Genomic DNA, 27,924 nt, shown 5'->3' on the forward strand with positions numbered 1-27,924 from the left:
TTTGCATGTGAATGTGTGCGTCCAGTTTGCACAGTTTAGAGGATGTTTGTGTTATTGCAGAGCTCTGTGACAGACGGGTCACTGTGGAGACTCCAGCCCAACTCTCCCACAAATACACTAAGCCTGCATGCCCGAAATTTAACAGTGGGACATTCCCACGCTAGCCCCTCCAGCACCAAACCACCCCAGCCCTTCGCTCTCTCTCTTTCTCTCTCTCTCTCCTGTGACCATCATGAACTAATCCAGATGTGGTGTGGCTGCTCACAGATGTTCACATAACTCTTTGTACAAGGTGCTGCTCATTTCTTCCTTCAGATTCTTCTCTTTCTCTGCATCTCAGCTTGCCCCAGCCTTTCACATCACCCAGATCATGGTCTCAGCCTCTGATCCGAACAGGAAGTGACATCACATTGCTGATAATAAGGCACTTGCAGCTATTTTTCTCCCGTTTTACTTCTCCTCCTAGGCTCCAGAGTAGTTCTGTTGTGGCTGCTGTTGGTAGAAAATTTCCTCTTTGTTTGTCAGGCTTGTCAGGCTGGGTCCTCAGGAGGCCCCCTTGCCCTATTCCCAGGCTGCCCTTCACGCTGCCTGTATGCAATTAACAGAGTAATTAAAAGCCTGATGAGCTAATTGGTGCTGGGTGAGGCTGCAGGTGTTTGGATCGGGGAAGTGTGCTCACCGTGAACATACTCTTTTCAAATATGTTTTGTCTTTTGGTTTTATTCCCATTGAAGTGAAATATGAAGCTGATATTGGTCGGCCATTAAAGAAATCGGTACTAGATGCTCAAGATGATCGATAAGGCGGTAACGTGATTTCTCAATAGAATTTATTTACTGAATCCTGTTACCTAAAACAAAAAATCAGATGCCTAGGTAGATGCTGTGTTTACGCTTCCACTTTACTGTGATACCAATCATGACTCCATACATTCCACAAAAAATGTTTTCTGCTTCAGCAAAACTGGATTTTACACGAGTGCACTCGTTGCAAGGATGAATTATGTCACTTTTGAGGAAGCCCAATAACTGGGCTCATCAGAAAGTGAAGACAACAGAAAGTCTTATCCGATGATGTTGGCTGCCTGGGGCTGAGCTCTCCACTGGCAAAATTAGGTGCATGGCTGACAGGATGAGGGGAAGAAAAGAAGTAGATGAGCAAAAACAAACGAGAGTTTTCATGCACGGCAGAAGCTACATGTAAATTTTTCTGCTTTTGTTTGTCTGCCTGCCTGCTTTGCTGGTCCATTCCTAGATGTACATGCACAGTCACTTCCTCATATCTGTGACTCTGTCTTGTCTCCCACTTCCTCCCCCACATCTCTGCTCTCAGTCCTTCTCTCTTTCTCTCCCTCTCTCCCTCTCTCTCTCTCTCTCTTTCTATAACCCCATCCCCTCCCCTCTCTGTGGCAGCTGTGCTGGTGATGGCTGTGTGCCCATGGTGCAAGCTGGCTGTGGGGTCCCAGGTGGCTCACATGACAGTTATTGATGTTCAGGTGTTCAGCTCCTCTCACACAGGGACCCTGGAGCCACACAAGCACGCACACAGGCAAACCCACACACATTTGCACACATGCAGAAGCACAAAACACATGCGTGCACTCCGATGCTGTTTACATACCTACACAGAACGCATGCGTGTAGTCATGTACTTGCATAATTATCCATAAAAACCTGTGTATTTCCCTGTTGCTTCTGAGGAAGTGTAAGCAATACAATAACAAGTATAACTGAGAATTTGTGCCTGCAGCTTCTGGCATGTAAGGAGAGAAATGTTTATGGGTTTTTTGGTGATCTTATATGTGGGACTATTTTCTGTGTGTGTGTGTGTGTGTGTGTGTGTGTGTGTGTGTGTGTGTGTGTGTGTGTGTGTGTGTGTGTGTGTGTGTGTGTGTGTGTGTGGTGGGATAGCCAGTGTCAGTACCAGTGCCCAGTGCAGTCCTAACACACTCCAGATGTGTCTGGCTATCCAGGGAGTTGTTCTTGGCACAGCCTGCCTCGGCCAAATGTCACAAATACTTTCCTTTATTTAGGAATGGCTCTGAGTTAGTGGCTGGAGAAAAGAAGGAGGTGAGGATGGACGGGTGGTGAGGGAATGAAGAACAGGGGAGGACAGGTAGATTTAAAAAAAAAAGAAAAGCAAAAAAATGATTAGCAATGTAGGAAGACAGGATAGCTCAGGGTGGGGGAGAGGGTGGGGGAGAGGGTGGGGTGGGGACTAAAAGAGGAGATGTAGAAGGACAGAAGATAGAGAGGGAGGAGTGAGGGAAGCGGGAGTGAGGCAGAAACAGTCTAGCATCTGGATTTTATTAGCAGCCGTTGGGAAAATCTGAAAAGGAAGTTTTTTCTCTGCGAGCACGTCGGCAGCAGTGATATGCTGCACATAACCACTTCACTGCCGACGAGAGGAGCCAGGCCCTCCCAAAGGAGAACAGATGGTCGCTAGAACTTCAATACAATTACATCAACAGCTTTCACAGATATAAGCAGTGTATGACAGCATCCCTGCAGCTTTGAGAGGCAGAAATACGGCTTTTCTAACCTTAGCACCTCTGGTCCTGGATAAATTGTCTTTGATCTGTCCTCACCTTCTGCTTGTCCTGTAGTTATTCTTACTCTTCCCTCCACAGTTTGATCATTTAAAAGAAAATGGAGATGTTTTTGACTTTGAAAAGCTAGGGAATTGTCAATGATCTGCTTGTTGCAATCTGATCAAAGACAGCCCGGCTGTTGTCAGTGCTTGAAGACAACCAGTCCTCCCCCATCCTCCCTTCCTTATTCCCCTGTTTGTTATTGGTCACCGTGTTTATTGTGCCATATGCTGCACATGTGTAATATCACAGCGATTCTTAAGTAACAAAGGGCAAAATGTCCATGTTTGTGTCCACAGCATGAGCATACGTATTTTGAAAACTTGTAAGCACGTGTGAAACCATCTGTGCATCTGTTTATAGTGTGTGTGTGTGTGTGTTTGAGAGTGTTCTTGAGCAACTGTAATCTGAACCGTAGGAGTGAGGACATTGCTATGAAGTTACCTTCAACAGGCAGCTTCAGAGTTAAGACTTAAGGTTAGAAATTGGTTTAGATTAGGCTTAGTGCGATGGGGACAGGGAATACACTACTTTAACGTGAGTCCTCATAAAGATAGATGTACAAGCGCGTTTGTGTGCGCACACACTGCACCGGCCTGCCTCCCACCCTGTCATTAGTGAGGGCTTTAAAGCCTCTGAACTCTAAATCAGCTCAAGATGAAGCGGAGTCTGGGATCTGTCTGCAGGAGCAGCCTCGGTGCAGACTCACAAATATTTATGCACACACGCACACACATTCCTATCTTACCTGTGGCACGGTGCACCCTGATAACAAGGTAAATGTCAAAATGGGGAAGCAGGCACACAGACAGAAACAAATACATTGACTTGCTCTAGGTTTTGGGAAGATGACATTAATTGTGTGTTAATGATGTTCACACTTCCTTTTTATTTGAATGATATTTGTGCTGGTACTATAATAATGGATTGTACTGTAGGTGCTGTAGCCCTTAGTCCTAGGTCCAAAAAGCAAGGCCTGCAATCCCCAGTGTTTTGATTCTAAGGCCTGGTGGGGGTCTGGGGGCCAGGGGCTTAGGCTCTGTTTGTGTGGACTCCGCAGCGGCGTGATAGGGAACAGATGTGGAAAGCCAGGCGGCTGGGCAGCCAGCCAGAGCAGCTGGGAGAAATTAAAAACAACAGCATTCCTGGAGACTAGGGGAATTACAGTGGGAGGGAGGGAGCGAGAGACAGAGAGAGAATTTTAGGGCTATGTGGTCACTGACAAGAGTCTCTGTGGAGTATGAGAGACTGAATAGACAGGGGGATTTAAGGGGACTGTTCTGCAGTGGTTAGCTAAAGCTAATAAGTTTCAGCCGCATTTCCAGTGGAAGAACAAATGCCTAGATACACATACAGTCAACATGCGGGCATATGCATACGTAAAATGAGACCACGCTGCACAACCAGCATCTGAATGACCTTCTAATATCTTATCATTACATGGTGGTTGTCATATCTCTATCTGCGCTTGTCTTAAGGAACTAAAATGAAAACATGTGTCTCTGAATCTATAATGAGACCCTCAAATGGCTTAGACAAACCACTGCACTGTGCACATGCCCGCGTACAGTATGTTATCTGTGGTTTTGTGTGCCTTGCAGTGAATTGGTTTTCATCTCGTTTCATCATGGCACAAGGAGAGAACAGGAGACAGAGAACATTTTTAGACTGAGGACTGTTTCTTTGGTGAGCAATCTTTTAGCCCTGATTACGTCAAACATAGAGAGATACAGCTGTTCAGAGAGTCTGAGAAACAGAGGCAAACAGCCTCAGAGAGGAAGGTAATGGTTGTATCGTGCCGTCTAATTTTCAGCACAATATTCAGAGATATTTTGGACCAAAAAAAAGATGTATTTGTCCCTAAAGTGGCCTTCTTAGTAGACTCAGATGTGTGCAAGTGAGGGAGAAATAGCATGGTCCAAACCTGAATCTTAACCACAGGTCCACTTCACCTGCCATGCCCAGCTCTCTTTTTATACTTCTTTTGGTATAAATATTTTGTCCTTCAACACGAAGCACAATTGGAGCACAGATGGCCACAGATGGGGATGCAGACCTTGCAGACTTCCTAATGTATTAAAAGTAAAATCCAGAGCATGGTGTGTACGTGTGCGCCCTGTCTCTGTAGCTGGTCAGATTAAACAGCTGTCTATAATCCCACGGTGGGAGCAGACAGACTGAATGGTCCCCTTATCCTCGTCCTCTCCTCCTCGCCTCTCATCTCCTCTCCTCTCCTCTCAAAAACTAACCGTACACACTAGAAAAGATCTTGTACAGAGAGTGACATAATAAATTTGCTCAAAGACGAGGTTTACTGAAACATATGGCTGCTTCTATAAAGGAATAAGACCACCAATTCAACAGCATGTAATGTGTTTTTACATGTTTAGTGCTGTATAGAGGAGCATCTATTTATACAAACCAGCCTCGTTTGCCTCTATCCGCAACCTTGTGTGTTTATGTTTAGAGCGTCTGGCATCGGGCAAACAGCAGAGTGCCCCTCGTGTTCTTGAGGATCAGTGTGTCAATGGCTCTCACACTGCACACTCCAGTGTGGCACTCTTTAAATACAGACACCAGCTGTTGAACGGAGCTCTCAGAAATAGGCTAACACCAAGGACCGAAGCCGACTGAGGCAGGAGTTGTGTTTAGGAAAACATTTCGCAGGAGTGAAATGAAAAACACATTATGTGGTAGTGATTTGATATATTAGCTGATTACTATACTCCAGCTACACACCAGGGTAAAGGTACAAAAAGCCCAGTGAGTGTTAAACATTATGCTTCAGTAGCGATGCTGGTAGAGTTTTTATTAGCTCTTTTTGATTAGCAGAAATGCATTACCAGACATTATCTCTAACTGGTTATGTTTGGCTCAGGATGACATTAATTTATAAATCAAAAATACGCATTTGTAATGGCGTTCGCCACACGTTTCTTACATCAACAACATCCTCAAAGCACACAGACAAGATTCAAACATAGGCGAACAAGGAAAAAGCAGCACGCGATGTCAGAGAGACAAAGGAGAAACTTCCAGACTCTCTTAAAAATTCAAAATGTGTGTGTTTTTACGGCAGGGGAAAGTTCGTAAACTTAGACAGTGAATCATACGCCTAATCATTTGTCCATTCTTGTGAAACTGGCAAAGTGATGTGTAATTTTTTCCTTTGTTTGAAAAAATATTGTCTCGGCATGTTGCTGTAACATGGTGCAGGCTCCTCTGTGCCTCTAGTGCATTTTACCAGCCAAGACAAGCAGCAGATATGTGTGAACACACTGTTTAAACAGATTTCATCTGTTGCGCTATTTTGTGTCATGTTTAATGATGGTAAAATCCGATATTTCAAAACCATCTGCTAAGGTAAAAGCCCCCAGACTACCTTAAAGAAGCTGACTGTGAGTTATTGAGTCAAGGGACACTTTATTGACTTTGCAAAAATGCTGTCTGTGGCAAATAATTATTTGTCTCCTCTTCTAAATTTGGCAAATATCTTCCAACTTTTGGTCGTTGTCTTCTCAGAGATACTTATTGTCACAAATAAGTTAGTCTCACTTACTGTGCTTGCATTAAAATGCAGTTAACATCCATGATGTGCACATGAATGTGACATCAGCTCTGATATTGGCAGCAGGGACGCTTTAAACCAGTGGTATTATTTAACCAGATCATAAATGTGGTCTGATATTGTATTTTGGATGGTAACAGTAGAAAACAAAATACATCAACTGAGCCAAGAAAATTAAGGAAAGAGAGGAAAAGAAAGGTTTCTGTTGGCCCCTAAGTTGGTTTGCTTATACTGTTCTGCCAACTATATGAAGATCTGTGAAAGCTACTGTGGTCACTTGTTTGGGTTCTCTGTGTTAGTGAGGAAGGACAGAATTATTATTACTTTTTTTTTTAATCCAGTGATGACAAGACAGATGAAAATAAGAAAAAGAGAGAAGCTGAGGGATGGGGTAGGAAGCATTGAATGCCACATAAAGTCTACAGTGTGCTGCTTTGCTAGAGTTGAGTAGACGGGCCTCTGTCTTAGGCTTTGTTCATGAATAGATGGGTTTACTTGAGTAATAGAGTTTTAGTACTCAACCGTATGCATAAACTGAGTGTTAATAGTGATTTTATTGTTTCTTATGACATGGTGCACATTCATTGCACTTTGCCAGTCACACACATCATTATAAAATATCTTCTCAAGCTGAAAAAGTCATCACACTCTCAGCTCAAGTTTACATTGCAGAAGGATCCAGCAGCTGCACTGACAGTCAGACAGAAAGACAACGCTCTATAGATAGCTAGATAAATAGATACATCGACTTAGTGTTTTTCACATGACCGTGTTTTTGTGTAAGATTTTTTGTACTACGTGAGGCCCTTTGCCACTAGTGTACAACGTAGCGCATCTGTCCACGCACATGCGTGTGGCCATGTCACATAAACCACGTGTTGTGTTTTCTTCTCATGTCCGTTGATGTACCATCCATTCCCTTCACACTCCAGAGCTTGGCCTTGCCTTGTTTGGTCCTGGCAGGCTGTCTGGCAGAGGACAGTGAAGCCTCTGGTAGCAGGACAGAGCCCCGCTGAAAGCCAGTCCACAGTGATGGACAGCAGCAGATCCAGCTGCACTTGTCACTGGCTATCAAGCCGGCTGTCTGAACTGGGGAACGAGAAGGGACAGGCGGGGGGAAGTGTGTGGGTGTTGGAGGTTACAGTGGAGGGGGTCTGATTGGGATGTCACAGCTACATGGATTGTGCATGGGTGAAGGAGAGAGAGCAAGAGGGAAGCGAAAGGGGGCTCTCAGTCAGCAGCAGCTGAGCTAGTGAGCAGGTGTTTTATGTCTCCCAGGCCCATGAATTTCCATCGGGAAAGACAAAAAAAAGTTTGGATTCATTTCCACTTGCTGCATTGATTTGTTTTTGTTCTGTATATGTGGGGCTTCTGGCTTAAGAAAACATCTAATGGCTCCCAGGTGAAGATGTCAGTGCTCTCTTTTAAACCACCAGTCTCCACTTTGAAGTTTTAGGTATACACTTTTTTTGTTTTTGTAAAGCTGGAGTTCGTTCTTGACAAACTGTGTCTGTCTTCTCCTTTCATATTGTAGGTAGCAGAGTGCAGAAGGTTGGAACAATGCCAGATTCACCTGCGGATGTGAAAACCCAGCCCAGGTCCACCCCACCCACCATGCCTCCTCCACCCCCGGCTGTCAGCCAATCAACCAATCGCAATGCTTCGTTCACCCCTACCACCAGTAAATCAAGTAAGGATCCTTTCTATCTATTCCATCCTATTTTTAAGTAGGAAAAACAACACGACCACTTTATACTTTAACATCTTTAGTCCGTGATTTATTTACTATGAGCGTCATCTAGAGTCCAAACTTTTTGGAATAAATTGTTCATAACCCACTGAGCGCTTACACGCTGTGAGACGGGTGTAAGAAAAACACTGACTGGTGTGCTGCTTTGGTGACTTTTGAATGGAGTCGCTCTAAACCTTTATCTCATAGTAAACAGGATGTGGCTGTGTGCGCTGGTGTCCAAGGCATTGTAAATGCTTCTTTACAGCATAGATTAGGTAGTTGGTATTGGGGTAAAAGCTACTTTACACCAAACTGGACCATTTTGTGGTTTAGCTGTTAATATAGATGTCATATTTTAATCACAATCTCTATGATTTGTTGTGACTTTGGCCTTATTGTGTCTTTGCTAGGACTTAAAACTCTTCCTTCCTTCCCCTAAATTTGCCATGAAAACGAAAGTAGGGCTATTCCAGTAAGAATAAGAAAAATTCATTCGTTAAGACCTACCACATGCCGATCATACTCTTCACAAATGCATACATTTTTGCAATACCTTAGCAGCCGTCTGCGATGAACTTCGCAGCCATTTGTTCTGCTTTTGTCATGTGTCACTCTATACGCTTGTGTAAAGGAAGAGAAATTCCAAATATGTGTTTCTTCTCTGCTCTGATGAACAAGTGTTGAAGTCACTTGTGCGTCAGGTGTGTTTGCCTGCAGGCGTCCGTGTGTGCTTGTGTCTTTTGGAGTGCATAACGCCCTTGCTGGTGGGACAAGTGTCTTTGAGTGTCTATGTAAGTGTATGGCATTGTGTATGCGTGTGTGCCTGTGTTGTTTACCAGCTGGTCAGGCGGCAGTCGGTACAGGGTACATCGGCCAGGATGGTGTTTCAGTGTGTAGAGTGCTTTCTTCCCTATATAGCAATGGCAGACTATGTTGTTTCACCTGTTGTGGCGGGTGGTCAGGAGTGTAGATCTCTCCTTGCACCTCTCCCTCGCTCTCTAAAACCAGAACACAAGTGCAGTCTATTAGAATCACATGGGTTAGTCCATATGTGTTCAGGCCCTCGTTCTGTGGATTAGAGCAACAAGCATGCCTGATAGGAACCAAAGCAGCTACACACCAGTGGACATTTGAACTGCCTATAGTCTTTGCTTTATCAAAATATGATGGAAAAGTATCATACCCGACAGTAGCTCACTACAGCGCCCTAAAAATACACACTGAAAAGATTACGCAGCTGGTTGGATGCTGTGCTCACTGTAAGTGCTGTCATATGCTGTTATCGTGAAGTTTAAGCTATAGACAGCTTTAGGAATTTTAGAAATTAGGTATTCCAGCAAACACGCAGCATTCATACACAGACGCAAATATATTTATTTAGATTTGGTGAGACACGGGACTGACCGGAGAAGAGCATTTCAGGGGAGAGGTCATACGTGTTTTTGTTTTTCTCTGTTTGTTTGTGCCTGCATTAAGAAAAATACGCGAGTGAGTATAAGTGTGTATGAATGCTGTGCCTATTCTGAACCTCAAAGCTGCAAATGTACTTTCAGCTGGTGGACATGTGCGGGCCCAGATTTAGCTACACACCTGCTACTGGAATAAAAGTAACACAGGCCATAGGACTATTTTTGGCATCTCTTTAACAAGTTCCTCATATAGTTGTGTCCTAGTGAGTGAGTGAGTGAGAAGCAGGGCGAAATAGACTGATACAGAGGCAGATGGATGGGTCGGGGTGGGAGTCAAATGGTACCACTTGTGAGACAGCTGAAGTTACTGCAAACACACACTCACGGCATCTAGCAGAAAATTGCATCACTACAGTTGTCATTTACTGGAGGCGTGGTATCGACTTTAAACCTGTTGTGTGTTTTATTTAATTCATCTCAGCCAAACACTCTTCTGTCAGCAGGATTTAAAAGCTTCTGCCCTTGTCATGCCCCTAGATCTGTCAGATGCCCCTCAGGCCCCTCCGAAACTACTGACCCAGTTCACGCCGCCTCCTCCTCCTGTCTGTTTATCTGCAGTGCTGAATGGGAGCAGCCACTCTCCTACATCGCTAAACGGTGCTCCGTCCACTCCTAACGGCTTCAGCAACGGGCCGGCCATGTCCTCGACAGCCTCGTTGTCCAACCAGCAGCTCCCGCCGGCCTGCGGCGCCCGGCAGCTCTGCAAGCTGAAGCGCTTCCTGACCACGCTGCAGCAATTTGGCAACGACATATCGCCTGAGATTGGAGAGAGAGTGCGCAGCCTCGTCCTGGGACTGGTGGTAAGTTGTGATTATGCTCGTGTAGAATTTGCCTGATGAATCTTTTCAGTAACAACGTTTTGTATAAATATCTGAAGCTACATTAAGCTCTTACGTGGAACTTATTGTGTTATTTGCTCATTGAGAATCAAGAATGTGTGCACAGAATACAAACAGATATAAGCATGTGGAGAAGACAATAAGGAAATGGCATGTGTTGGAATGATTGTGCGAGCTATCTATAAAGCATTAAAAGCACTTTTTTCTTCTTGTTGTCTTGGATAGAATTCCACTCTCACCATTGAAGAATTTCACTCTAAACTTCACGAGGCCACCAACTTCCCTCTGAGGCCGTTCGTCATTCCTTTCTTAAAGGTAAATGTCTGCACATTTCAACAAATCAAGCCTGATGTCCTCTAGTTAAATGCACAAACTTTACTTCTCACTGTGGTCAGCGCTCAGGACAGCGTTTCAGTGAAAGTATTCAAAGAGTAGTAAAAAGGGGAATCTATATGTGTACAGTGTGTACATGCGGTAGCCATCATACTGTACATAAACAGTGGTAAGACGTGCATGGTAATGTCTGACAAAAAGGGTGAGTGTGAGTTTGTGTGTGTGAGTGTCAGACCTCCTGGCGTGCGATGATCCTCCACATCTGGGACATCGCAGCAATAGCTGTGTTATATCAACCAGACAGGTCTGAGAGAGCTATTTGACAGCACTGTTGCACACACATTCACACGTACACACACAGATAAAAGACACACAACAGCACACCCCGGAGAAAGAGAGGGAGACACATGGTAGAGGAATGTGTCAAGGGACCTGTCTTATCTCATCCTGTCTCTTCATCTATCACTTTCTTTTTCCTCACCCTAATCTGGCATTATTTCACTCTCACCCCATCTATCTGTGATTCCACCGTGAGTTTCTAGCTCTTTTCCTGTCCACTCAACAATCTATGTTCCTACAGGTTCAGTAAATCTACAGCATGTCCTTCCTATATCAACTTACATACTGTCTTCCCTCTTTTTTCCACTGAAGGCAAACCTGCCCTTGCTGCAGAGAGAACTGCTTCACTGTGCCAGGTTGGCCAAGCAGACCCCAGCTCAGTATCTGGCCCAACACGAGCAGCTACTCCTGGACGCAAACGCCAGCTCACCACTCGACTCCTCCGAGATAATGCTGGAGATGAATGAGCATGGCAAGAGAAGGACCCCTGACAGGTAACATCTCTCTGTTTAAAAACAAGAAAGCACAGACTTCAGAAATGAACATGCATTGGCAGAGTCTTACACAGACTGTTGTAAATGAATTATTTTAGGGTATTTCAGAATGCCAAGCGACAAGGGGAGGCTATAAATCCTCTGTGCGGGAGGCGGAAGTCTGGACAGCCCTGATGCCAGACTGCCTCTGCCAGCTGTCTGGGAGGGAGGAGAGAGATAAATGCAGCATAGGAAAAGAAAAAAGAGAGACTGAGAGGCGAAAGAAAACGAGATCCAAAGGGGAGCGCAGGGAGTGAAGTACAGTACATGTCCTGAACATTATCCAAAGACAGACAGGAGGTCTAAAAGAGCTATTGTCCCACATTTCTCCCCGGCACTCTGATTTATTCGCTCAGCTAAGAGGATAACACACGAGAGAATTAACTGACGTTTCCCTTTTTCATTTCTTCCTTCTTCTCTTACTGGCACTGCCCTTCTTTTGCATTTGACTCCTTCACCCCGCTCTCTCGCTCCCCTTCTTACATCGCCTGACCTGCGGGCTCCCGGCCGTTGTCCATATGTCAGAGACGTGTCCAGATGGCGATGTGCTGGCCACAATGCTGAGCACATCCTAGGCAGGGTGTGGGGAGACAGGTGGTGGCTATGGTTTTGAATGGGACTAGAGGTTGGAGCTGGACATGCAATCCCGCTGTAATCCCCACACATCCTCTTCACAACCTCTGGCTTATACGCAGCAGGCAGAACTCAGAGGACGGGAGGTGGGGGTGTACAGCTGGGCCAAGGCCTACGTCATGCCAGCTATACCTCTGATTTGCTAGACAGTACAACCAGGGATGTGTACGATTATAGCTGACATGCACAATAATATAGACACGGATAACTGAGAACGAGTACGCACACCCATAAACACACACCATCATCATCAGTGTTGCATTTATTCGCCTTTGATCCCCAGGATAATAAAGAGTGATTTCCATCTGAATGCCTAGCTATTGCCATCCAGCTAAACAGATTAATATCAACACTCCCATTTAAACTGTCCAGATGGCTTGAAAACACAACCTCTCGCACACACACACACTTAAAGTACACAGACACAAATGAGTGTCACTAAACATCTGCCAAACACACAGCATTCAGCCCATATTGCCCCTTAAGCCCAAGAGCAGGGTGGGAGAAATACTTGCAATCTAAGAGTAGGCTGAGGGATATTCAGATTAAGAGCTTGAGATGCAGGGTGTATGCTTGGACTTGGTTTTGTTTGGTACATATGGCGTACAGCTGTGCAAAAGCTTTGGAGAGGCGCTGACTTACCGCAGTTGAACAACAAGCACCTCTCAGCAGGGATACGCAAGATGTGTGCGTGAGGATGTATGTGCGCTGGCATACACCATATGGGAGTTGCTCAACTTTAAAAAAAGACAGATTTGTGTTCCTTCCTGAAGCCTCTTCAAACAGGTTTAACTTGCAATACTGGAGTCTTCATTTAATAATCATCCATCAGACTCTGCTGTTACCATTTGATATTTAACCGTACACCAAATACAAAGATACATTAGAAGACAGACAACAGATAGGTATCATAAAAGGAATCACATCTACATGTTTAGAGCTAGTCTTTTCTCCTAAAAGGAGATTCTGGCTTTCACTTTATTGTGCCCTCCTGAACTCTGACATAATACATTGGCATTGGATATCGATGCTTGCAAAGCCATCCCACAGTTTCCATATTAGTCACTGTGGTCTGGCAAGGCCAAGGATGGAATAACAAGAGAAACATGTAGTCTGTATAGAGGTTGATTCTTTTCTTGCAGACATGCCAAAGTGAGATGATATATATACATATATATATATGAGATGAATAATGAGTTTTGTGTATTTTTAAGTATTATGACACTTGAGATAACATTGGAATAAAGTTTTAAAGGTTTGCTCTCTAAACTTAACTTTGAATAGGATACATTTGCAATTACTTTACCACTGATGACATCCAAAAAAAGCAAAAAGCAAAATAATTTGTGGCTATGCCGCTAAATCACCCTTTCCAGGCCATCTGGGCTCAGAAACACTGAATTAATCCACCACCCTGTCCTCTTTCACAGGACCAAAGACAGCTCTGAGAGAGATGGGTTGCACCCGGAGCACCTGGCTAAGAGGCCCTGCACCATCAGCCCCAGCCAACGCTTCAGCCCCAGCACAGGTCTTCCTGCTCACCCTCCTCTCAATGGACTCCCCACACACCCTCCCAATGGCATCCCCCACCCGCCAAACCCCCAAGTGGGACCCCAGCACTATCGTTTAGAAGACATGGCTCTGGCACACCAATACAGAGATGCTTACAGGCATAACGAACACCGCGAAGCCCGTGACAGGCACCGGCAGACAGGTAGAACAGCTGCAAAGCATTCATTTGGTTAGATAAGTCAGCAATACCACAGTGACACTACACACAGTTTCACGGTCAAGACCGAGCGAGCTTCAGTGTATATAAATGGGGTGTATGTAGAGAACAAAGGCCACCTGTCAGTCCAGTGTGATAATCCTTGTGGCACTGTGTCTATATAAAGACCACAGCCATACATGCCCATGTGGTCACCTGCAGCAACCATACATGCCTTCCTTCTGGTTCTTATACAAATAATCTCACTGATTAGATATGAGCGTGTGTTTTATTATAAACAATGTATAGACAATGTTAGAGCGTGTTTCAGTGACTCTTCTAATTTGATTTGTGCTAAATTTGTATAATTCAGCGTCTTTATATGCTTTATTATGGGACTTACATTAAAATGCATACAGCAGGAGTTGTACAGGAAATATAAAAAATCAAAAAACAAGAAAATTAAAGCAGTGCGCTCAGCTAATGGACAAAGCTAACAACCGCTGCCATACTGACATAGCTAGTAAGGCCTAAGAAATAAGTCAGGGAGTTTGTTTCATTATGTCGACACAGTTATTTAAAAAAAAAAATGAGTTGATGATGTGTGAAGTCTACATGACAATAATGTGGCACAAACTTCTCTGTGTTTGTGGGTTTCTTTTTTTATAGCAGTCCACGGAGCTCGCCAGGAGGAAGTGATTGATCACCGTCTTACAGATCGAGAGTGGGCAGAGGAATGGAAGCACCTCGATAACGTACGAATCTGCAAAGCAGCTGTGTTTAATGACAACCACCTCTTTACTTCATTCAAATTAAAACAATGGGGGGGGGGGGGGGGGGAGAAGGAGCTAAGAGGTCAGCGGGTGATGAAAGTTTGTTTTAGTGCAATTGATGGCATGCAGATGACAGGGACAGGAGCTGCTGACAGACAGTTGACCTTACGAGGTCTGCGTCAGTGCGGTGAATTAACAACAGACACACACCTATCTGGATTCCTAGCACTCAACTCTATCAGAAACCATGTAGGCTAGAAACACATACACGCACACACAATGCAAGAGTGAGAAACACAGAGAGAGAGAGAGAAACAGGGCCCCAGATGGAGCTCAGGACCCAGCAGAGAGCAGCTCCAGCTGGGGTGAGCAGCTGAGACAAGAGCTGCAGTCATGGAGAGAACCGGCCAGGCCTGGACCCCTGCCAAATTAGAAACACTTCACTGAAATAAATATAGCTAACTCAGAGGGGAGGGAGGTGGTGGAGAGGCAGGGGAAAGAAGTCAGAGACAGAGAGAGGGAAAGACGAATGGGAATAATGATATAGATTGAATGTCAACCATGCTAAACCCATTTAGCAGATCTTTCTATGTCTGGAAAGACAGGGCACTTTGGAAAACAGTTACACTGGTTACAATAAAGGGGGAGGTGGAGGGGGAAGGAAATCTGTTGAGCTGGCAAGGAGCAGAGCAGAAGGGTAGAAGGAATCGGTTCAACACTGTCATCAGCAGCCCAGCTGTTAAATTATCATCGTTGCGTCATCGTAATGCTGTCAGACGTTCACCAACAAGCACGGAATTCATGAACAAATAGGTCGAGACACTAACACACACTGCTCGCAAGCACACGTCTGGTTTTGGGACAGGAAAAGTGGCTCGAAAAGTGGCTCTTACGTTTTGGAGAGGTTTTGTTCTCATGAGCTATTAGGAAAAACAATCTATTTAAAAATCTGGTCCCTTTCAAAACCTTTCATTTGAAAGTTTAACTTCCCTCCCGTTAGTTTACTTTTTTTTTCTGGGGCGGAGGGGACCAGTAAACGTCTCCTCTTGTTCATTAATCACTTTAAGTAAATATCATTTGCCTTTGCAGCTCCTCAACTGCATCATGGACATGGTAGAGAAGACAAGGCGCTCTTTGACAGTGCTGCGCCGCTGCCAGGAGGCCGACCGGGAGGAGATGAATCACTGGATCCGGCGCTACAGTGACGTGGAGGAGATGAAAAAAGGTGGGAGCAACGGACAGCACTGCCTTCCTCCTCCTCCTCTTCCTCCTCCTCACCACAACTCCTCCTCCAACACAGCTAGCAGCAGCGAGTCACTGCCCGTAGGAACTTCCTCGGCTGCTGAAAGGCAGACAGGCAGACAGACAGGTAGACAAACACACGCAGGGTATGTTTGGCAAAGCAAAACACTCACGGCAAGGTAGGGCTTACTTAAAATGCTGGAAACGCCGTAATATATCAATTTAGACACAGAGAGTCAGTCAGATGATGATATTTACAGCAGATTTACAAATTTTAGCTCAAACTGTGAGGCATACAAAACATCTCCTTGCAATATCCTGGATCTTTAACCAGCTGATTGCACCCTTATGTCGACAGCATGCTCATTCGTAATTAAGATTTGTATTCACTTCTAGCTCCCATATTCCACTTCCTTCCCACAAATAGTTGGAGAAAGTCTATGGCAGCCTGTTTACTGCACTGATGTTGCCACATATATATATATACATTTTACCTTTTTATACCTTTTTATCGATTCCAAAAATAGAACTGGAAATTGTAGGGCAGTCATGGATGGATGTGTGTTCGAGCAGATCAACAGTTTGTCTCCGTGTGCATGCAATCGACACTGAGTGTGAGCCTGCGTGTGTGTTTCAGAGATCCATCGAGACTTCTTACACAGGCCTCCCTCAGGATACCTCCCGGAAGAAATCTGGAGGAAAGCTGGTAAGAGTCAAGCATCTTCCTTCTTCTTCTTCTTTCTATTGTCTCCGTGATTGACCTAACACAGACTAACAAAACACACACACACACACACACAAACACTGTCGTCATTTTTCATGGCCCTCACCCCGGCTGCAGACAGACAGAGCAGAGGCCTTACAGCTGTAGGTCCATCAGGCCAGAGGATTGGATGTCCTCTGTGTCATTAGGATAAATGCCCTCCATCTGTCACCACCATGAAAGGCCACTGCAGTTAAAGCTGCAGTGAAAATGCAGTCAGTGGGCCTACGGTAGGCCGCGGCAGCACAGCACAGCACAAGGTGGAGTTTTAACTGGTCTCCATCATCGGGAGAACTTGAATTTTTATCCCACTTTTTCCACTCACATTTCATACACAGACCTTTGACTGAAGGGAAGAAGAAACAAACTGCTGAGATATAGAGACAAAAGAAGAAGAAATCCAAAAAAAGCTTTATTTTTGGCTAATTTTGCCAAAAGGAAGCAGGTGGGAGCGTTGCACCGCATGGGACCTGCATGTTAGATAGAGCCTGTCCCGGGAGCGGTCTGGTTCAGCCCTTGTTCCACCTCAGTCCCAGCACCATTATGCTGCACTCATACTCCAATACCCTGCGGAGGAATAGATGCTGCTGCTGTCTGCAAAATACTGTGCTGCATTTTCACCGGCAGCAAAAGGCTCTTTTAATTGCAGTTGTTTTTCATACAGGTACTACAAGCATCCCGCTCTCCCCAGCACTAAAGCACCTCCAAAACAAGCAGGGTGAGTAACATATCTCACTCCCAGCATCTCACCTCCAATGTTTGTGTGCGTGTATGTGCATATGTGTCAGCTCTATCTCAGCACCCTGGTAGTCTGTGCTGATGTAGCTGCGGCACCTCTCGCTTTTTTTAATTAAAACCAGACACGTGTTCTCTGGTCTGGTTCACATTGAGAGACTGCATTGCTTTTGAAAAATAAGATCTGAAGTGAGAAAAAGCAGACAGAAATAACACATCTCAGGGACTTGCCAAATCCCTGCAGAATTAAAACGTTAATATTGCTGCCCCCGTGTTTTCCATTAAGTGCTAATTGCCCCAGCATCTGCTATGCAGTCTCCTTGATAAGAATTAATTAAATTTGCAAACTAATCTTAGTGGTGCATGCATTAGGCCAGATAATTGAGAAGCTTGGAATAATGCAGATAGTGTTTGCAAGGTAGAGAAGAAAGAAGAGGAGGAGAAGGAGGGGTGTAAGGGGGGAGGAGTAGGAATAAAATGAAGGTAGTGAGGGAATGACAGGATGTGGGACAGCATAGACACGTGTGCCTTAAGTGTAACTATATGTGTACAGCGTTGACAGAATGCAAACTTTTTTTAGCACAAGAGCGCTGAATTCACACAAGCTCACATAGAGCTCCATGCACACGCTGCCATGCGCATGTACACAGCAGCAAAGTGTGGATAAGGCTCCCCCTCACTCCCTATCTTTCTGCACAGTAGTTTGAAACAACTGGAGTGGAGCGGCGAGGAAAAGTGACAGTTATTTATGAGTTCCCCTTCAAACAAACATTGACTGGAGGAAATGTTGAGCAGGGGAGAGAACTGCGTCGTCTAACCCGCCTAGCAATCCACTTTAGGGTGTCATTTGTGTCTTTATTCGTGTGCGCACGTTGCTATAATTGGCTCATGTGGGTTATCTGGAGAAATATTATTCAATGTATGAAAATATTGCTGTCTTTGCTGGTAGAAAATATGTTAGAGGAATTCACATCTTGTCATCGCAACATACCACATTAGCATTTGAATGCTAAACAGTGTGTTTTTGGCAAACTATTTCCGAGGCGAATGAAGTCCTACGGGAAAACATGTTGTGCGCTGCGAGGCCAGTAATGAAAGACCACAAAACGTAATCACTTCTGCTTCTTACTGAGAAGGAACTACAGGAAGTTTCTATTTTAGACTGCCATCTGGAAAGGAGTCTACCCACCTGCCTGTTATAAAAACAAAGCCTCCTTACTCATATGGTGGACTCCTGCTGGAAAAACAAAAGACCATGTGATGAAGCCTACATTGTAGGAAGTCAGCCGGTGGAGATATGTGTGCCGGCTGCGGGGGGAAATTATTCGCCCTTTACTGTAAACTCTTGTCAGTTTCTGGTAAAACTGTTCTTGTGATAGGATGACAATTCATTCAGGGTGCTTGATGAACAACCGAGTTGGTGACATCTGCTGTTGTCAGCTCTGAAAATGATTGTGACCAGACGTGTTTGAATAAATTATTGAAGTCTGGTTTCTTTTCTTTTTTTTCACACTTCTCCTGGCATAAAGTTTTAAATCTTGGATGATGTACATCTGTTTGCCGCGCTACAACAAGACGGCAGCTTAAAGAGCCTTAATAAAGGATGACAGACAGAGCAGGCTGGATGGGACGATGGCCATAAGCACTAACACTCTCTCTCTTTCTCTCTCTCAGAGGAAGCAGTGAATGAGGTGAAACGACAGGCGATGTCGGAGCTGCAGAAAGCAGTGTCAGACGCTGAGAGGAAGGCTCATGAGATGATTTCTGCCGAGCGCTCTAAAATGGAGAGGGCACTGGCCGAAGCCAAGAGACAAGCCTCTGAGGATGCATTAACAGTTATCAACCAGCAGGAAGACTCCAGTGAAGTGAGTATCATAGACCCCCTACCGACATATTGCCTCATCCTTCTCTCATTGGAACTTTAAATTCCTTAATCAGTCATCAGGCCCTTTGTTTTAAGGCTTTCTTGATCCATTACCCTTTGCTCCACTCCCCTTACCTGTCACGTCCGCAGTGGCAGACAAGTGGAGGTTGGACGTAGGACCCAAGATGCAAGCACTGACTTTGATGAGAGTGAGCTTTATTGTGACAGAGATAGAACAAACAGCAAAGGAGGTGGCAAGTGCTGAACCTAAGATTAATAAAACTGGGAAAAACTAACACAAGCAGACCTGAAATGGAGCTGCAGGGAGACTCAGGGAACCAACATAGGGTGATGCAGGGAAATAACTGCAACAGGCAGGAGAACACACAGGGCTTAAATACACACAGCAATAATCAAGAGATGAGAGACAGGAGGGGAACACACCTGGGAGAAATCAGAGCTGACGAGACAGGGGAAACGTAAACTGAACACACTCACATACACAGAGAACCAGACAAGACACTGAACTTAACAGACAGATTCACGGGCATACGGTGTGACACCATGGACAGAGAGGGAACACGGAGAAGTGGGAGCAGGCAGGCATAGAACAAAACCCTAACAAATGGCAAACCTTAACAAAAGATATAACAGAATAAACAAGAACACAGAATAATATAAAGAAACACAAAACACTGAGTCGACAGACTCAGGACCATGACATTACCTTGCATTAGCTTGCATCCATGCAGCTGGCTTCTCTCGGTTTGGTGCAGCAGCAGCATGTTGTCATCATTACTGCAGAAGCAGTCCAGTTGTCTGTGTAAATAAAAGCAGACAGACCCAGATGGTTGGAGCAGAGTGCCAGGCTGAGGCCATTAGTGAGCAGTTGACCACCACCTGCTGGTAACACAAACCAGTGGCCTTGGACCAAGAATTAAATCCATAACATCGAATCCCCATGCAAAGAGGAGCAGACAAATTGTGGATGACACACACAAACTGGCTTGTAAATGCCACTTAGTTTAGGTTTTAACATGTACAATGTGAGAAATTGTTTTAAAAATACAGTATTCTGAACTGTAATGCATTGTTTTTGATGAATAAAGTTAAAAAAATGTAAAAGCTGATGCCTTTGAGGAACATACCTACTGTGCAGTCTTGTGGTATAATATAGTTGTTGTTTTATTTTCATATCACCCGAACGGCACACTGTGTTACATCGTAACGATACTGTAATATTTTTGGGAAAAATAAGCTGCATATTAAAGTAATGCAGTTGAGAAAAAACATATTTCCTGTTGGCAAATCTAGACTCTTGTTGCAGCGTTAGGAAGTGTAAACTCTGCTTGGTTGAGTACAAAATAGACTTATTTTTATCGACCCACTCTCTCCCTACTGTCTCAACAGAGCTGCTGGAATTGTGGGAGGAAAGCCAGCGAGACGTGCAGCGGCTGCAACACAGCTCGCTACTGTGGCTCCTTCTGCCAACACAAAGACTGGGAGAAGCACCACCACGTCTGTGGTCAAGGCCTTCAGGGGCTGCCAGGGGGCAGCAGTGTCCCTCTAGGAACCCCCTCCTCCAGCTCCTCCGCCTCCTCCAGCGCGCCCCCAACTCACTCCGAGCGCACTCCTCCAGGACCCCTGTCACTCGCAGCCCAGAGCAGTATTGCGGGAGGGGCCGGCAGCGGCAGCGGAAGTGTTTCTGCCAGCCCCAAAGAGAGCAGTTCCAGCAGTGCCTCTCGCTCCACAACTCCAGCCACCCCCGCACTACTGGATGCCACCTCTCGCTGACGTCTGAACTTCGTCCCTTCCCTGCATACCGAAGTGACAGCGCTCACACTCCACACAAAACCAAACTGAGGAATCTTCATCGCAAACTGCTCCAGTCCCCTCCTTTACCTCTTATTTCCCTCATATCCCGATCTTTAACGTCTTCTCTTTAACCTGATGATGGACTTGTTTCCTCACCTTCCTCCAGAATACTTTCTCTTTCACAGCCACAGATACAAAGATTGTGGTCTGGGGTTCAATGTAGTGTAAAGCATGACGAGTGCAGTGTCTCCTTTCTCTGTTGAAGAAACATATCAGATGTGTTTGCTGAGAACATGAGCTTTGACTTGAAGATTTGCCCTCAGTAACGTAAGCATGGTAAATAATGTCCACTATAAGGGCTGTGAGGAGGCAGCATCAATGGGGGATGACTAGGCCGATTAGCACCTGGATAGGATTTCCCTTTAATTTAGCACCAATGAGATGAGCCCTGAGATGTGCACTAACAGTCCAAACAGTTCCCAGATGTGGGACTTTTTCTAGTATCCTATTGGAGAAAGGCAAGGAGCATAATACCTTTTTTGTTATTTTTGAGGGAAGGGGTAAAAGTTGGGATGCGATTAATTCCTCAGAAACACAGCTTAGTATTTATTAAAAGTTGCTTTCTGGCTTTAAGGGAAAACAAAGAGAAGTCCAAATATTCGAAATAAAGAATAATAGCGATGATGCTGACGTTGATTATGATAACAGTAATGATATGAAAAAAATAACTTAATTTTGAACTGCTAACTACCTTGCTAGCGAGCCAAGAAAATCTACACCGGACTCACCTCTCTGCACCATTATGAACCCAAATGATTTCAAAGATGAAAAATAACATGATCCAAACCTTTGTATTACACTGCCAAAGTGAGTAAGTAAGCGATAAAGAGAAGCACTCATCTTGTAACCAAACACAAAGCAACATCACCTCCTCAGCAGATAAGCCAGCCCTGAGACGACCGGGCTGCAGAGGAGCTGCAAAACGGGACCCAGAGACAGCAAACTGTGACCTGCTTTGATGTGCAGCTGCCTCCTGCAGTCTGGGTAAAAGTACAGCGATTCCTCAGAGACGGCCCAGACTAGTGAATATGGACAATGCTCTGAACTTACCTACAAGAAAGACTTAATGAAATAGATGGAAACCCTGCAACAGTGTGTTTTTGTTTAAATGGTAGAGAGGACAAAGAGGAAGGAAAAAAGCTACACAGCCTCAAAGGAGACGATGGTGTGTACATGGCAAAGGAGCTGCCGAAACAGAAAAAAAAAACCTCAACACAAGCTTGAAAACATTGTCCAAGATGGCATTACAAACTATGGAGATACGTGGAAGGATTGTTTGTAAGTTTTTGTTGTTTTTTGTTTTGTTTTTAATTTACGCTCCACAGCGAGGAGATCTTTGAAGGAATTACCTTTACATTCACTCCCTCCTTTTCCAAAGCATGATAAACACAAGACAGAGCCTAAAAAAGGGCGGTGTAGACTTTGTTCTCCTCTCTCTTTCTACCTCCCTTCACCCCTCTCCTCCCTTCCATGTTCTTCCCCAACTACTTGACTCACATGTGCCCTACCCCTCCGCTGGCTTTGGACAGAGAGCCACAAAGCAAGCCCCACGGGTAGGGCTGAACCCGCTTGTAGATATCGTTCCTCTTTTCATTTTTCAATAATGTCTCTTGTTGCTGATGTCCACACGTGCTGCCCTTGTGTATATCCGGAAAGACGGACTTTTGTTTTTGTTTTGCTACCTTTCACTTTCCTCCTTTGAGTTCGGGTTGAGCAGTGAAGACAGAGCAAGGACGCTTATGTTTATGAGAGGAAGGCCTGCATTGTACTTATTGTTTGATTTGTTGAATCTATATCAATGAGATGGAAACCCCTCTTGTAGAATATTTTGTATTGCTCGCATTGTAAGACAGTGAGAGGACGGAGGTGCAATATGAAGAGAATTCAGCTACTGAATGGAACCTCAGCAACTGCCCATAGGGTGTCATATAATATAGATACATATAAATATATTTAAAGTAACATCAGTAACTTAATGTGAATGTACATAGTATTTAAAGAGGTCCAAAAATGTGTTTGCCAAATAACAGAAACCTTTAAAGTTTAATGTCCAGATTTTTTTTCACAGTACATTTGTTTTTAAAATTGATCAAATTTTTTTTCTCTCATACAAGTTAAACACTTTTTCAATTTTCACTCAAATCAAAGTGTCATGTGACTCCGAGTGGAGGAAACTGTTGGCAACAGTGGTAAAACAGCTCTGCATCCTGCAGTAGGTGACTCAACAGTGTGTATTAATAGAAAGGCTCAGTGGTAACTCAATTAGTTTGTTTTTTTCTTCTCATTTACACCAATTTTTGGAAATGTCATACTTGACACATCACGTCAAGCACTCAGTTTCTTACCAGCCGTTTAGCTCCAGCGCCCCTGTAGTGATCCTCTCTCTCTTGGTCCTCATCAGTCTGCGTGCATGTGGTTAACAGTGTTTGTTTCTCCCATGGTGCAGGATTAAGCGATACGCCAGTGTTAAGCTACAGTACATGACAAATCTAATTTGATACCCAATCTTTAAAATGTTGTTCTTTACTCCTCGCTGCTTATTGTTCATTTGTAAAGACACAATTTGAGTATAAGCTGCTGACCTGGGGGGGGGGGGGGGTGGGCAGGTCTTTAGTTTCAGGCCAAGAGAGTAGCACGACTTCTTTCGCGCTGTTTTTTCTTTTCCAGGCTTTCCCACACGCCTCAGCAATAAGGTTAACACGAGAATACTAAACAGTCAAAAAGCCTTGAAAAAATGTGTGTGCATATTTTATATTGATTATTGTATAGCTTACATGCTTGGCGTCCTTTGCTTGGACCAAATGGGGAAAAAAGAGTAACTTTGTTTTTGCAGTTGGGGCATGAGAAAACAAAAACTCTTTGTTACTTTTTAGTTTTTGTTGGATTGATTTTTTTTGACTATCTGAGACCATATTTCAAATGACATAAGCTGCAAGGTACCCCTTCATTCGTGTGTAGCATTTATGTATGTGTGTTAGAATTACCATGTTAAGGCGCTGACCTCAGCCTATTTTCTTTTTCTGTGACTTGTTCCTTTTACCCTGATGTCGAATTCCTCCACTGCTACCACAAACCACTGCTCACAACCCTCCCTTCACACTAGCTACCTCCTGTGACCATACAGCTAACCACCAGGAGAGGTTAACCTGGACTTTGAAAAGCTGGGTTGAGAGCAGACATGGAGACACACACACATGCCCGCTCAAAAGTCGTCATAAAAGGAAATAGCGTTGTAGAGAACTGTCTTTACTCATAATGTTTAAATCTATTTATTCCTCTCAGACCCTAGTGTCTCTCTTTTTCTTTTTTTTAAAACACATCCCACTAAAAAGCTGATACTGCTAGAATTTAGTAACAGGCACACATGCAGTCAGACCTCCGTATTACCAAACCGATCAGAGAATTGACCATGACATGCCATTTGTTGTCCAAAACCAATAAAAGCACAGACCAAAGTACTCCTGTATTGCCATAGTAGGTTCTGAAATGGTGTGAATCAGCAGACCAGAAGTAATAAAGGTTAGAGCTCAGCTACACCAGTTAACCAAAGTGTCTGAAATACACACGCTCAGAGCCCAGGAGTGAAGACCGCCCTCAATGAACCGGCTGAGTTTCAGAAGTGTAGAATTATTATTCAAGCAATCAAAGCGCTTGTTGTCTACATACTGAAAAGTGCTTCTGTAAAAATAATAGAAGCCTCTCCTTTCAAACAGCCTACTGATTGCGTGTTCTTACAGTCACAAAGCCTTGCAGAGATAAAAATGAATGCATGGTGTGTGTGCGTGTGTGTGCATATGGTTGTGTGTGTGTGTTTTTGTAAGTCTTTTTTTCTTTATGTCTCTGTACAAACTACTTGAAACCTTCAGAGCTTTAATGAAACATCCCAGGCCGTGTACAGTGGCACATTGATTCACAGTATGTAGCAGCAGCTTTTTGCAGTACAGTGACACGTTTTTCTATAACATCCACTTTCACGCAACATTGTGGCGGCAGTTCCGTTCATCTTTCGAGCGCGCTGCTCGTGTGTGTGCCTCCATGTCTGTGAGTAAGCCCTCAGATAAACGAAACAAAGCCAAACCCAACAGACCATTATAAATGACCAAAACACAACCAAAAGCTACATCCATCTCAGTTCAATTTCGCTTTGGTTCTAATTTTTGTGTTATGTCCCAGCAGTAGAGAACGTCAGCTGTGATTGATTGCGTGAGATATGAGACTGCAGTTCGAATCTGCACAGGAAAGAGCAAAATTGTCCTTCACTCCTCCTGGGTTCAGTGGACAGTAGGATACAGAAGATCAGCTGGGGTAATGAAACAAATGCAATTAGTGCATTAGTGCTGTGGTGTCATTTACTTTTCTCTGTGAAGATATTATATATGGCAAACACATAAGGGCTCTGCTGTTGTGAATACCATCCAAGGGTCTCCAAACACTTTGCATTGGCCATGTGTCTTATTTGTTTAACTATGTACATGATATGGGCAAAACACATGTTTAGAGAAGACAGATATTAGCAGGTTGGTGTTTGTTCCTCCCAACTCCAACCAGAGAAGCTTCAAAGCTCATCAGATGTGACGCTGACTTGTCCTTCCTGTGAAACAGGCTCCAATATATAGCTACAGTAGAAAGCTAAGGTGGCAAACAGTGGATACAGAACTTGTTTTCCCAAAAGCCATGGCTCAGGATGGTCTTGTTTTTATCTTTACATAAACTGAATAAAGGTTTATGGTTTTTTATGTGTAGGGAAGCATTCTATACTGTAATGTGCAATACATTATTACAGAAAAACATGTTTCTGTAGGAAAGGATGGCGCTTTGAAGATCTTTTCCCTTTTGTTTAATTTCCCTCTTCAAACGGTCCTGTTGCCATTTTTAGATGAAGTAAACTGTGCCAGAAGAATTCAATTCTTATTTGTATTTATTTCTTGCATGCTTTCCTCCCTGTTGCTAATACCGCTCTTTAACTGTTCGCTCTGTTGGATGTGTGAAGCTGTAAAACATTCTAATTCAGGTTATTGTCTGTGTTGAACAATGTAACTGTGTAATTAAAACATGAAATGAAGTATTCATTGCTGTTCTCTCTTGTCTTTTTCAAATGTGGGAATATTCTAAGATTACATGCCCAGAAAATGAAACTGATCCATTGTTATTAAATAATTATTAACACAGTGTCATCATCCCAAATGTTGACATATCACCAAAAAATCTAGACATACCATGAAGATTATGTAAGTATATTACAACAGTGACACACAAAAACATTACTAAACAACTCTGGTCTCATGTTAAAGTCACCTTTTCTACTAATTCTTCTTCTTTCGGCTGCATCACTCCATCTCCATCTTTACACCTGCCTCCATTGACCCTATTCGTAGCATTTCCCCCTGTCACACCAACCCTCTCCATGTCCTCCTTCACTGCATCCATGAATCTCCTCTGTGGTCTTTTCCTCCTGCCTGGCAGCTCCATCTTCAACATCCTTTGTCTGGTCTTCCTGTTTATTATTTCATCTGCACATGTCCAAATCATCTCAGCCTTGCCTCTCTAACTCTCTCCAGACTGCTCAACCTGAGCTGTCCCTTTCCACCCCACCAGCTGTTTTTTTTTTAGGTCTTTTGTGCAGTGTCCGTTGGTTTGGATTTTATACTAAAGTAAATGTAATAGTCTGATTAAATCTTATTATACGTTTAACCTCTTCTGAATCACCTGCTAGGTTTTTTAAAAAAAAATCAATTTCTTCCCTTCTTATAATGAGGCACACGGTGGACAGGTCTGTCAACAAATCTAATATTTGCCCAGGTTCAACAACACAAGAGACCAATCAAATTGTAGTGATGTCATAGTTTTGTAACGTGGAAACACCATAACACCACATACAAAACATAAGCCTAATCCGATAGAATCATACTATAGCCCAGTAACCCTAAACCCATTCATGATCACATCCCAACCCCCATCCATAACCTTGACCTTAACTGACCTCGTTTTTGGATATTTTTTTTCCCTCAGTGGGCATCGGCAGTTTTTTTCCAAGTTGCAAAGCTATGACACCTTAACAAAGTGATTGGTCAGATGCAATGTTGATCCTGGACTTGCCTCCCTACATCTAAACCGCTGAACTTTATTTTACATTTTTTAAGGTTATCCAAACCTTCCCAGGGCTCCTGTAGAAATGACATTAATGACACTCCATGTATGAGTTTTTTCTTCCCTCCATCACCCCCAACCGGTCACAGCATATGGCCACCCCTCCCTGAGCCTGGTTCTGCTGGAGGTTTCTTCCTGTTAAAAGCGAGTTTTTCCTCTCCACTTTCACCAAAAGCTTGCTCATCAGGGGTCGTCTCATTGTTGCGGTTTGCTCTGTATTATTGTAGAGTTTTTGTCTTACGATATAAAGCAACTAGAGCCAACTTTTGTGTGTGTGTGTTTTAGCGCTCCATAAATGAAGCTGAACTGAATTAAACAGCTGGAGCAGGTTATGCAGTCTGTCAGTGTGACTTAAAAGAAGAGGACTGAGAAAAGGGAAAAGAAAAGGTCAATGTATGTTAATGGAAAAACCAAACAACAGACACCTTTTTACTGCAGTTTCTTTCTATATTTTCTTAATTTTCAAATGACACATTTTGTATGTGGCTATGTTTATTAAAAGCTGCAAAACCTCTCTCCACCATTTACTCTTATTTAGTTATTTCTTCTCATATGTTTAACTGGTGTTATGTCAGAATATTTGTGGTATTTCCGAGTGGTTCCTGAACATAAAATCAACAGATGAGGCCTTTTTCACTGAAGAAATAAAATAATACATAAAATAAAATAAAACAACAGAATTATTATTGACTAAATTCTCTTAAGCTGCTTAATTCTGAGATTTTTATTGTACATGCTTTCTTCCCAGGGGCGTAATTTCCAGGGGGGTTAGGGGGGTTAT

At 43.8% G+C, this 27,924-nt stretch overlaps 1 protein-coding gene across 7 annotated transcripts in view; it reads left to right on the top strand.

Annotated features, from left to right (window-relative positions):
• The window catches only part of cbfa2t3 (CBFA2/RUNX1 partner transcriptional co-repressor 3), a 41,723-nt gene extending 15,660 nt beyond the window's left edge, over nucleotides 1-26,063 (top strand). For 3 of the 7 annotated variants that reach the window (XM_040011295.1, XM_040011302.1, XM_040011301.1), the window contains 11 exons: nucleotides 7,693-7,848; nucleotides 9,837-10,159; nucleotides 10,424-10,513; nucleotides 11,183-11,364; nucleotides 13,467-13,750; nucleotides 14,414-14,499; nucleotides 15,607-15,886; nucleotides 16,397-16,465; nucleotides 17,187-17,240; nucleotides 18,932-19,122; nucleotides 20,523-26,063. In XM_040011295.1, the coding sequence (XP_039867229.1) occupies nucleotides 7,693-7,848; nucleotides 9,837-10,159; nucleotides 10,424-10,513; nucleotides 11,183-11,364; nucleotides 13,467-13,750; nucleotides 14,414-14,499; nucleotides 15,607-15,886; nucleotides 16,397-16,465; nucleotides 17,187-17,240; nucleotides 18,932-19,122; nucleotides 20,523-20,915 (2,108 nt within the window). In that variant the 3' untranslated portion in view covers nucleotides 20,916-26,063. The remainder of the gene's footprint in view (nucleotides 1-7,692; nucleotides 7,849-9,836; nucleotides 10,160-10,423; nucleotides 10,514-11,182; nucleotides 11,365-13,466; nucleotides 13,751-14,413; nucleotides 14,500-15,606; nucleotides 15,887-16,396; nucleotides 16,466-17,186; nucleotides 17,241-18,931; nucleotides 19,123-20,522) is intronic. The other 4 variants (XM_040011300.1, XM_040011297.1, XM_040011298.1 and 1 more) reach the window with 4 other exon arrangements.
• The last annotated feature ends 1,861 nt before the right edge of the window (nucleotides 26,064-27,924 follow it).

Source organism: Simochromis diagramma, unplaced genomic scaffold (genome assembly GCF_900408965.1).
Source record: "Simochromis diagramma unplaced genomic scaffold, fSimDia1.1 OVJJ01000603.1, whole genome shotgun sequence".
In the NCBI taxonomy this organism is placed as follows: Eukaryota; Metazoa; Chordata; class Actinopteri; order Cichliformes; family Cichlidae; genus Simochromis; species Simochromis diagramma.